This window comes from Symsagittifera roscoffensis, chromosome 1 (genome assembly GCF_963678635.1).
Source record: "Symsagittifera roscoffensis chromosome 1, txSymRosc1.1, whole genome shotgun sequence".
NCBI lineage: Eukaryota > Metazoa > Xenacoelomorpha > Acoela > Convolutidae > Symsagittifera > Symsagittifera roscoffensis.
In genome coordinates this window covers 64,304,432-64,316,007 of record NC_087062.1, presented here as the reverse complement: position 1 = coordinate 64,316,007, position 11,576 = coordinate 64,304,432, and the positions used below count along the sequence as shown (strand labels likewise).

Sequence of the window (11,576 nt, the reverse complement as noted above, 5' to 3'; positions counted from 1 at the left end):
ATCCTATATTTAAGCTCAAGTTATTCATTAGACAGAAGTGTTACATTTTGTAGTGAAGTAGGAATGGAAACTCCAAAACACTGTCAAACGAATGTTGAAAGGGCGATACTGAACACAAGGGCCAGTATCTTAAGGTCCTTGAGCCTAGCGTGGGTCCTAGACAGACAACATTTCTGATTATGCAAAAATTGCTGTAAATATAGTTGATTAATGTCTGCTGGGATGTTTTAATTTGAATTGATAAATTTAGAAAAAAAATCAAAACAAAATCCCCACGAAGTCTTTAAACACGTATTTTTATATTTGGACTGAATGCTCTTTTTTCAACGGTAAAAAATGAACAATAACCTGAAAGTTAATTACGAAAACAACGAAAATAAATTTATGGAAACAACAGAGTTTACTTTTTACGACCACCACGCTCCTTAAGTTGAAGCAACACTTGACAGTTTTCATTCATATTATAGAATGCCAGCGAGTTCGAGTCTTTTATAAACATGCCGTCATAGACCAACTTCTGTTTTCCTGCCGGCAACGTGAGTTGCTCTGACACCCTCTCTTTAATAACAGACACTGGATCCTTGTATGGGAGAGTTATAGAGATAGTCTGGCCATTGAGCTTCCATTCTGGTTTCGAGTAGTCTGTCGGAACTGTGACTTTGATTGTGACATTGGAGGAGGATCTGGATTGCAGGAAGGTGTCTTCTGGAATGAGATCTGCTTCTCCCTTCTGTCTTTTAGCAGCCGATGGACCACTGAGGTCTTCGTTGATTATTGCGGACGACGACGAAGATTGTCCCGAGGAAGTTGGAACTGAGGAGTGTTTAACTGTGCTCGCATTCAGTGAGTTCGCAGCTGCAACTGCAGCTTGTGCCTAAAAACAGCGCATCAAAGTTTTCGTTTTTAAATCATAAGTTTATGTCAAATCAAACCGTTTATTCGATACAGTGAAGAAAGTACAATCTGCAAAATCATTCACTGAATCAGGGTAGCTAGCACAGTCTGTTCAGCCTAACAAGTAGCTACCCCCGGGATAACTATTACAATTAAGCCACGACAAAGATCAGTTCATGCTAATTAGAAAAAATTGTCGATCAGCTGTACATTATCAGTAATGTACTTTTCCTTGTGAGTTTTTAAAAAGTTTGAAAGTTTCTCATCAGAGTAGGTTTCAATGTTATCTGGAAGAAGCCAATTTGAAATCAAAAAGTTGAAGCATTTCACAATTTTATAAGAGAGAATTTTCCATCATTTTTGTTTTGCAGCGGTAAAAGGGAATCATTCCATTTGAGGTAGAACGTGTACTTCTTCGATAACTAAATTTATTAATATTCAGATAGTCTAATGGAGAACGTTTTAGGTATTGGAAAATTGTCTCTTTGACAAATTGATTTAAATAGATTTCATGAACTGTTTCTAAACCAAGTTCATTAAATTTCGAAGTAATATGTTCAAATTTTCGTTTAAAGAAAATTGTTCGCAGTATCCTTTTCTGAAATAAATAAACTTTTTCCAGATTTGTTTTGCTAGTACTACCACATACCAGAAGACCATATGATATTATGTGTTGGTACCACATAAGCTAAATAAAACCTTGATAACATTTTTTTTTGAAAATACACACCGGCCTTTGTACATGATCCCATTAAATCTTGCTAATTTTTTGCAGACAATATTTACATGCTCGTTAAATCTAAGTTGATGATCAATTTGAACACCTAAATATTTGGAACATTTAGTAAAACTAACATTTTCACCTCCCAGTGTTCTCAAGACAAGGTTTACCATAAGGTAAAATTTTACATTTTGTAGAGCTAATCGACAATTTGTGTTATATTACCAAGACTATAACACAAAATCAGTCACCCATGAGGTTTTAATTCAGAGGACTTAATTCAACGCATTTAATAACCGAGTTATAAAAAGCTTTCCCGAAGCCATTTATAGAAAATACTAAATTCATCCAAATCTATAAAAAGTCCTTTAGGCAGGGTTACCACTTTGTTCAGATCAAAAATCTGACCAAACAAATCATCAGAAAACTGACTATTTTGCTGACATTTTTCAGACAAAACTAGAACATTAAAAAAACGCTTGAACGTCAAACGTTGAATTCCAATGAATTATTCATTTGAACATTGAAGAAATGACACTATTCAAAACCTGCTCTTGTCAGAACAATCCCATCTTTCTGAAAAACAAACAGAAGTTGTGCAATTAAATCAACTTCTCAATGTAAGACCACTGAAACCAAGGAAAAACAAATTTTCTGGCAAGTAAAACGTCAATTAAATGATTTCTGACTTTTTCTGACCACGGGTCAAAAAATTATCCAAATCTGACCAAGCGGTAACCCTGACTTTAGGTTCGGCAAAAAGTAGCTCTTAAAGGGCCAAAAATAAAAGCATGGTGAAAAAGGTTAAACTAAAATTCTGATGTGCGGAAACATTCAGCATCACCCGTCCAAGCATCTGCACCATTCCCGCTTCACAATAGTTAAATACTAGTGGCCCAGCTAAAGCTGGAGGTACCTGTTTGAAAACCTTTTAAAAACATTGCTTTTATACAACTATTAGGGCGTAGCCGCAATTCCTAGCCCATGGTCTTTCGCTTGAACCCTCAATCTTAGATTAGGCGGTGTAATTTTCGAGAAAATTCAAAAAGTTTCCAAACACGGGCAAATTTCAAAAATTGCGCATTTTATAATCGATAACATTTTACAATTTAACATAAAACAATAGGGCAACATAATTGTGCAGAGAAATCTGAAAAATTTCATAATTTGGACATTTTCTAAGCAGTAAATCCTTTTCTACATGAATAAGAAAGCTGATGTAGCAGGGCGTAGCAGCTTATGCATATGTAATCCCCATAACATTTCCTTTTGATTCATCTCAGACTTGGTAGGGTAGTTTTCGAGAAAATAAACACAGAGACGATGTTGAGTTTTGCACTACGTGCGATATACAATAAAGCGCCAAAAAAGATAATGTGTCTCAATCGAAAAATTTGATGGAGTTTAGTAGAAGAAATCGCAGGCTAAAAAAACAAAAACTTATTGCAGTTGTTAAAGAAGTCCATTGCCTGAAGCAAAAAAAGGACTTGGGCTTAATTCCATTCATTTCTTTCTGATAGCCAATAGATGAAAGCGATTTAAAAAATTCGGTCAAAAAATTGAGATGCGAAAATTACTAAATGTACTCAAAAGTGTTCCTTTAATTTATGAAATAAATAAAGAAAAAGTGGATACTGCAATAAGACTCTACAATCCGCATGCGTAAACACAAGCTTTGCTTGTGTAAAAAGGAAGTATGATACTGTTATTACAATTGTGAAAGATACGCAAATTCAGACAATTAATGATCTTTCTATTGGAGAGGTTTTCAAAACCTTTAGAAACCTTTAGATGTTCAGAAACCTTTAGAAACATTCGACGACTAGCAAAAAAAGGATTTGGGCTTAACTCCATTCATTTCTTTCTGATAGCCAATAGATGAAAACGATTTAAAAAATTCGGTCAAAAAATTGAGATACGAAAAATACTAAAAGTACTCAGAGAGTGTTCCTTTAATCTTCAACCAAACAACCTACATGCCCTATCCGCTATTTGCTATATATACGACGAAAATGAGAGAAAAAATGATTGCAAAAATTGCAAACAATTGCCACGAAACAGAAGTAGCAGAAAAACTCTAACACCCGGAAAGCCTATGAAAAGAACCCAATTACTTCAAAACCTATCGAATATGAAGTTTATGCGTAACGATAAGAGTTGGATCACAACAAAAAAGTTAACATTACAAACCAGAAAGAACCACACTCCTGAATTTCGCGGAAAAAAATGCCGCCACAAGGAAGGCACTTTTAGAACAAAAAACAATCAGAAACCATGCATCCGGAGAAAAGCTGAAAAATAAAAGCAAAATTTGGGTCATTTAAAACTTGGTCAAAATAAAAAAAACCGACGATAAAATCAATTTATAAATAAAAATTTTTTAACTAAAAAAACAAGTATCACTTCAGTAGCTAAACCAGCTGTTGAAATACAACTGTTGGAAGTCTAACTTGGACAAAAATGGATGTGCTGTAAAACCAGCTGTAAAAAATCCAAAAAATGGGTCAAAAATCCCCCCACTGAATTTTTCGAAGAATATGGAACGCTGATTAAAGTTAAAAAGACTAGTAGAAAAAGCAGACAGACAAGTGAGTAGGCAGTCGTTCTTGCTACCATTTCTATGTGCAAACACAAAGTAGTTCGAGAAAACAATGCAAAAAGAGCTAAAATTTCCAAAGCAACTCAAAAATAACAAAAAACCAAATAACACAATTATGAGCATTTCATTTATGACTTAGATAGGGAAAAAGTGGATACTGCAATAAGACACTACAATCCGCATAAGCAAACACGAGCTTTGCTTGTGTAAAAAGGAAGTATAATACTGTTATTACAATTGTGAAAGATACGCAAATTCAGACAATTAATGATCTTTCTATTGGAGAGGTTTCCAAAGAAATGTTCAGAAACCTTTAGAAACATTCGACGTCAGCTGTCGGGTTGATTTAGATAGAAATCGAAATCGCAGAATAAGATACAGTCCAAAATGCATTCTTTTATTAACGAAGTGCACTAAAACTACAATTTACTTCGACTAGGAGGGGGAATAGTTGACGGTTTCAATTTTAATTCCAGATAAATTTTATAGGGATAAAAAATTTTCAAAGTTTTTGTGAAGATTTTTGTTTAATTAATTCTTTTAATTAAAATTAGCTGAATTTTTAGTTGTTTTTAATCTCAACATAAGATCTCTTGGTTTAATAGCATTAATTACTCAATCAGTAATTCAAGAGTCACTCCAACCAGTATTCTGTGATAGAGTCTTGGCAAATGATTCAAACTCAAACAAGGAAACCAATTCACAACGGAATTTAACTCAGTTGGCAGCAACAAATACTTAAATGTCACATGTGGACGTATCAAAATCAGACCAATAACTTTTCGAAGAGGAAATGCAATTTGAAAAGTTATGCTTACCTGTGCGTTTTTCTCAGCTACAGCTGCCGCCAGTCCTTGCTGCGCTTGTGCGGCCAGAGCAGCCACGGCTAGGTTCTGGTTATGGATCGCCAGTCCCGCCATTGACGGTCTCAACATAGTCTGGGCTCCCAGCATTGCAGCAGCTGGGTTGGTATTGAATACTGGCACCATTGGTGGTCTCTGCACAACAGGTACCATCGGCACTATCATTGGCGTCGTAGGAGTGAGTTGGGGCCTCGGCTGCACATGGCTCATCGCTGGATTCATATGCTGTGCTAAAACACATTCATAAATATCATTGAAAATTTATGTTCACTCAACATTCAAGTTTTGGAAAACATTCATTGCACATTAATGCAAATGTTCTCAAAAAATTCCTATAATCACAAATTATTTTTAAAAACGCAAGCTCAAAATAAAGACAGTCCAACTCACCCGCACTTGTTGAGGATGATGAAGCGGGAATTTTGTCTCCTGATCCTTTATGAGGTCCAATTTTCTCCTTGGTGCTATCCTCCGACAGTCCCTTTGCTTTATGAATGGCTTCGATCTGGTCTTGGATAGTTATGTTTGCCTGGATGCGTTTAGTTGTACTATCCACACTACCGGAATGCCCGTCCCAGATTGCTCTCTCGTCTCGTTTTTCTTCCTCTTCTTCGCCAAGTCGTCGACCAATCACGGTCTCCTCGTCTCCCGCTCCAAAGATATCCGTACGCCTCTCGGCCAACTGTTTAAGACTGTTTCCGATTTGATTTCCGATCGCAAACACTTCTTCTTGCTGCTGCTTCTCTCTCTGTTGCCGTTCCTTTTCTTCAAGCCATCGCGGATCCAGTAGATTGTATTTCACGTGCTGGTTCATCTTGTCAATTGGAACTTTCTCTCCTGTGATCTCGTTTATGACGTAATTTTGCACTTTCGAGGCCGGGTTTGCAGAAGTCGACGGCTTCATTTTGGGGTCGTAGTCTTTCCTGATCAGCAGATCCTCGCCACCAACGGGCATAGGCTGGATCTGGGGTTGGTTGTTCTAAAAGCATTAACTTATTCAAACATCGTAAATTAAGTTCAATTTGAAATTCATCAATGCACTCATTATTCAGCAAACCCAAATAAACGAAATGAATACAACTGCGGATAACTTATTCCCATAAAATTTGACCAGAGACTTGCGAACCAATAACAAAAAAAACCTCGAAAGCCGAACCCTTTCACCGTTTTCACTGAAACTGACCTGGTTCATTGTCTCACTCTCATCCTCTTCCTCGGGTTCCTCCTCCTCCTCGCCCCCCTCCTCATCTGACTCCTCCATGTCCTCCAGATCCATGTCTGCACCTCCCCCACCCCCTGCCTCCTGCTCGCCCACTCCGTCTTTGCCACCCTTGCCGGCTGATATGAAACAAGCACAGTCAATGAATAACTCACTTTATCTATACAAAACATGCTGCAGATTATGCTTGACATTTCTTTACTTAAAAAGAGCTCTGGCGAAATGCACAATAAGATAAAGTCAGCAAACCATCCGTTAGTTGATACTTTTATATAATATTACTCAAAACACTATAATACGATAGTAACATTGGTAGAACATTTTTTAACTTATGCAACCGTTTCCAAATCAATTCTTTATGGGCAAGCAACTTACCGTTAGCCGACTCAGTTGGTTCTGGGACATTTTCTTCCTCGATGCCAAGCCGTTTCTTCTCGTCTGTCCTCTGTTGGTGTATCACTCTGGCACCCACCGTGGCTGGGGTCACAGGAGGAGGCAGACCCAGCGTCTCATGTGGCTGGAAGTCCACCGTCTCCACTATCACAAAGTCGTGCCAGTCGATCTGAGCATATGCGACACGTTCTTTCTCCAGCTCATCCGCTTCCTATAACCAAACACATGCTCCTAGTATCTCATCCCAGCAGGTCTCAAATCTCTTATCGGTAATGTTCATATAATCCCACTTCTGTTTTTTGGCATTTTGTTATTTATGAATTTAAATATCACGAGCACGTCGGTCCGTCGATTTCTCGAGGCCTTCAATTAAAAGTAGTAAACATAGCCAACAGACCGTTGGAAAGAGCCAATGAACGCGCGGCAACAAAAAAAAATTGACTTATTTTCAAAAAAACGTCAACTTTCGAATTTCAAAGAAAATATATATGGCCTTAAGGCTCTTTGGATTTCAAATAAGTCCAGCTCTTTGGCCTTAAGGCTCTTTGGAGTCTAAAAAAAATACTTCACCATGTTCATCGACTCTTAGTAAAATGACCAGACATGATGCTTAATGAATGCGATGATACAAAAAAGCGAAAAATGTTACCAATGAATAAAACTAGCGATGACTTCCCAGTTAAATGTACACTCCGGGACCTACTAAAAATAAAGGTCTCGAGTGGAAGAAACTATCAATTAAAACGTGAACTCTATACCTTCTGTTTCTGCTTTTCGATGTGCTTCTTCCAATCGCTCCTTCTTTTCACTTCGTCAACCATAGGTTGGATACTGAGAGACTGAAACTCCAGAGTCTCAATCAAGTCTTTCGGCGGGATCAACACTTTTGTATACTGTTCCACCAGCTTCGTAAAGTACTGAAACATTCCATGTTGCGGCCTCAAAAAATCAAACTGTGGGTTCCTTTGCTCTCTGTTCATCAACTGCGTCAGAAAATGCCTTCCGTTTCTCGCTACAAATTGAGCAGTCAGTTTAACCACGTCCAACTCCTGACTCGAAATAGTAGGAGGATCCGCAATGAATTCAAACTCAGGTGGTGCTTCTTTTGGAACCGCCATTTCAGCCACAACTTGTTGCTTAATTTTCTCCTGCTGCGCTAAAACTGCACTTGAAGGCGTTGGCTTTGCAGGCGTGACTTCCGTTGCCCTTCCCTCTCTGAACTCTTTGATTTTGTGTTGGTAATAAGCATGGTAAGGATCGGTAGCGTTGAAGAAATTGAATTTCGAATTCGCCACTTCATTCTGTCGGACTTTGTCTTCGAAATCAGGTCCATTTCTAGCCACGAACATAGCAGTCTTATCAATGATGTTTCGATGTTCAGGTGGCGGATAGATTATACCAACTATTGGCTTGGTAGCAGCCTCAATATTTTCATCCTGGGCACTTTCTTTATTTGGTGGAGCTTGTGGTGGTCTGTTTTGCATATTATGCTGCTGTTGTTGATTCGGAGCCGGATTGCCTATCACAGCTTCCCTGTTGCTTGCCGGGTCAAGAGTCATTTCAATCAAAATCTGAAAGCATCAACTCATATCTATATAATATCTGTGAGTGTACCATACTACCTATGTGAATTCAGTCAATTCAGACCATTGACCTGAATATTAACCAGTAAAAATAACTAATATGATTTATTAGTGTTTCAAAATACGTTCGAAACTTCCAAACGAGTTTGAACTTCTCTCGAAGCCATTAATTTCATTCGCAATTGAAAATTCAGACATTGTTAGTCTTCGAAAGTTACTTGTGATGTGCTTTGATATGTTTACACTCCGAGTGGCATCATTTCCAATTTTCGCAAATCCATCGACTTCAACAGTTTCTAAATCCTCACATCTGATTGGTTCAAATCCTGATTCAACCATTTCATGAGCTGTGTACCCAATCATAACAGCATTATCTATGCACACATTAGGCGGAGGGATGAACAATTTGTAATTTCTCAGCCGGCATAACTTATTCAAATCTTCTGTCAGAACTCTGCTCGAGGCACACCCACCTGACACCACCAGAGTGCGGTTGTCATCAATGGACTTGTCGTGAAGAAAGTACATACATCGGGTCAATTTGTGCAACAAATGTTTGCTCACAACTCTAAAACGGGGTCAAATGAAAACAATTAATATGATATCTAACAAAAAAGGGTCGCTTTAGATACGGAGAGTTACTTTTTTACGCACAGACTCGCCTCAAAGACGGAGTGTCGCTTTACAGACAGAGCCGCTTTAAAAACGAAGATTCATTTTAAAAAACGAAGAGCCCAGAGTTTCAAGAGAGCTCGAAAAGCTTGATTTGGTCGACTACCATAGTAGTCGACAAATTTTCTTTATTTCTTTCTTTTATTCGTTCATCACTGACTGCGTAGCTGGATAAGATGAATAATAAATTATACGAAACGTTCGAATGTTGCTCACCGCATCGCAGCGGCTGCAATGTGCGGTAACATCTCTTCGAAATATTCTTCACTATTAACTTGTTTGAACTTCACAACAGCACGCTTGGTTGCTGCCAACACGCCACTGAAGGAAAAGTTTAAAGGGGTTCCGCCACACATCCTAATTCCACGGTAATTAATTGGGAACAGATCCGGGTCACCACAAATAGCCAAAGAGTCCAAAACAGCGCCGCCACTTTTCGACTGAAACAAACGAAATCAAATGACGAACCACAATAAATGAGACCCAGGCAACAAACGACCTTTCAAAACCTCGGACAAATAAGAACACCAAATTAAACTTCGATCAAAAAGATAAAGTCGATTTACCCACAAAAGAAAAGACCAACATACGAGCTGTTTAGCTGTTCAAAAAGAACCGCTGTAGTGCCCCTGGTTATGTTATAGTTTTTTGGCTATTTTTCTGGGCTGGGTAATGTTGCCTCACCCTTAAGCAACGAGCACGGATCAAGGTGGGCCTCAAACATCCGACCTTTCGATTGAGAGGCCGAGACAAAAACCAATTCACCACCGCTCCCCCAAGTATCAAGTAAATGCACAACTAACCTTGAACTGTTCCATTTCATTTAAGCCCATCACGTTGGCAACACAGTCAAGAAAATGCCCCGGAGCAATGTCTAAGCTTTCGCCCAGTAACCAAAACTGGTCAACACTTTCAACCAAAGCCAGTAAACAGTGCCCACCAGAGATCAAAAGCGTCAAGAATGGGTAGCATATATCAGAGTGGTACATTCTTGCAACTACTGCATGAGCTCTCATATGATGCACAGGAATCATCGGAACTTCGAGGCGACGACACAAGTCTTTCGCATATTGCAACCCAATTTCAAGGCAAATTGCTCTTCCAGGCATTGTTGTAACTGCAACTGAATCAATATTGGTAGCACCAATTTTGAGCAAGCACTTCTCAGTTACTGTAAATTAAAAATATGTTTTTAAATTAACATCGTTAAACAATTCAAAGACAATTACTGTGCAGATCAAACTAAACTTTTTGGTAAATGTCGTTTATGTAGACTTTTGGCAAATCGCGGGTCTGTCCCACCTGTCATGTTGTGATACTTTACCTGATCAAAAATCTCGTCGGCCAAGATCCGATTATCGCTCGAAATGACTGCAACTGCAGTGTTATCAAAACTGGTTTCAATCGCCAATGTTGTTTTCGACAAATTTCTTGTGACCGCTCCAAAACAAAACTGTTTGGGCAAAAAATACTTCAAGTGATGCAGTGTCATGACTGATCCTGAAAAAAATACACTGACAGCATGTGAAAGTACACTGAAAGTAGGGAAAATCAAATACGAACACAGGTATGGACGCACGCACAATTCGCAATGCTTGCGCTGCAATTCATGTTCGATTTCATTTGTTGTCTGATTTAAACACGCTGATTCAGCTTACCGTCCATTTTTTAGCGTCCAGTTTTTCATAAAAACTGAGCGATCTTCGGGTCTTGCTTCAACGATCCGTGTCCATTACTGGGCCTGAATACCAAAAAACCAAACGTTCCGATCACGAAAATTGGGATGGGTTTTCGAACTGCAGTGCTGAGCATAACAACAAATAATTATCAACCTAATTGCTGTGATTAACTTATTAAACAGTAGCAGAGAATCGAAATGCAATTGGAGATGAAGATCCTGGAACAATGAAGAAGCTGATGTTATCCATGATCGATACAATTATGCTACACGGAAAGTAAATCAAAGCTTTAACGGAAAGCCAAATTCAGATGGACAATCGAATCATTGCCAACACGAATGGAATCTTTGAGATGAGCGAAAGAAAACTAAACTCGAGTAGTATTCAAGAAAGCTATGTTTGATCTTTAATAACGTAAATTGACAGAGAGCCACTAACGAGTAATTTAGCCCTTCTATCCCAGCGTCTATTAACAAACATCAATCCGTCAAATGTTGCAGCTTGCCACCCACTTGGACCACAAGGAATGCCCCGATAATAGTTAAATTTGTTTATCATGCAGATCGTGACACCATCTGGCGGCGACACAGTTGGCTCAAGGATATGGTTAATCGTGTCGGTCATCCAATTATGATAGAGGAATGTTTGGCTTCAAGCCTTAAAAACGGAAGCGAGACGATTGGGCATTTCAACTTTAACGATTAAATTGCCTAGTGTAAAAAAAAACGAAACTGAATTTATCGCGAGTCCAAGAATTGAATCCTTATAATCAATTAAGTGAAAGTATTTCGAAATTAACGGCGCTTCTACCAGTAGTTGTGGAAGAGCTTTATACTAAAACACCAACAAATCAATTGGGCGATGAAGTGGTGGACATGACAACGAACAACTACAAGAAGAAGCAAACAATTCAAACAGCGACCGTTTTCTTCCGGATTTTATCGAATACCTAG

At 38.5% G+C, this 11,576-nt stretch overlaps 2 protein-coding genes across 3 annotated transcripts; both read right to left on the bottom strand.

Moving 5' to 3' along the window:
* Positions 1 to 301: 301 nt before the first annotated feature.
* LOC134847647 (splicing factor 3A subunit 1-like) lies at positions 302 to 8,283 on the bottom strand. The gene is made up of 6 exons (XM_063864803.1): positions 7,448 to 8,283; positions 6,672 to 6,900; positions 6,261 to 6,415; positions 5,468 to 6,056; positions 5,033 to 5,307; positions 302 to 874 (listed from the first exon to the last, which is right to left on the bottom strand). The coding sequence occupies exons 1-6, from the start codon at positions 8,246 to 8,248 to the stop codon at positions 401 to 403; spliced, it is 2,523 nt and encodes an 840-aa protein (XP_063720873.1). The 5' UTR covers positions 8,249 to 8,283; the 3' UTR covers positions 302 to 400.
* A 53-nt stretch (positions 8,284 to 8,336) lies between these two features.
* LOC134847657 (tRNA N6-adenosine threonylcarbamoyltransferase-like) lies at positions 8,337 to 10,440 on the bottom strand. 2 transcript variants are annotated; one of them, XM_063864824.1, is made up of 4 exons: positions 10,269 to 10,380; positions 9,748 to 10,115; positions 9,161 to 9,384; positions 8,337 to 8,840 (listed from the first exon to the last, which is right to left on the bottom strand). In XM_063864824.1, the coding sequence occupies exons 2-4, from the start codon at positions 10,051 to 10,053 to the stop codon at positions 8,381 to 8,383; spliced, it is 990 nt and encodes a 329-aa protein (XP_063720894.1). In that variant the 5' UTR covers positions 10,054 to 10,115; positions 10,269 to 10,380; the 3' UTR covers positions 8,337 to 8,380. The 2 variants fall into 2 exon arrangements, with proteins under 2 accessions (XP_063720894.1, XP_063720884.1); XM_063864814.1 differs by having other exon boundaries at positions 8,341 to 8,840; positions 10,193 to 10,440.
* Positions 10,441 to 11,576: the final 1,136 nt, after the last annotated feature.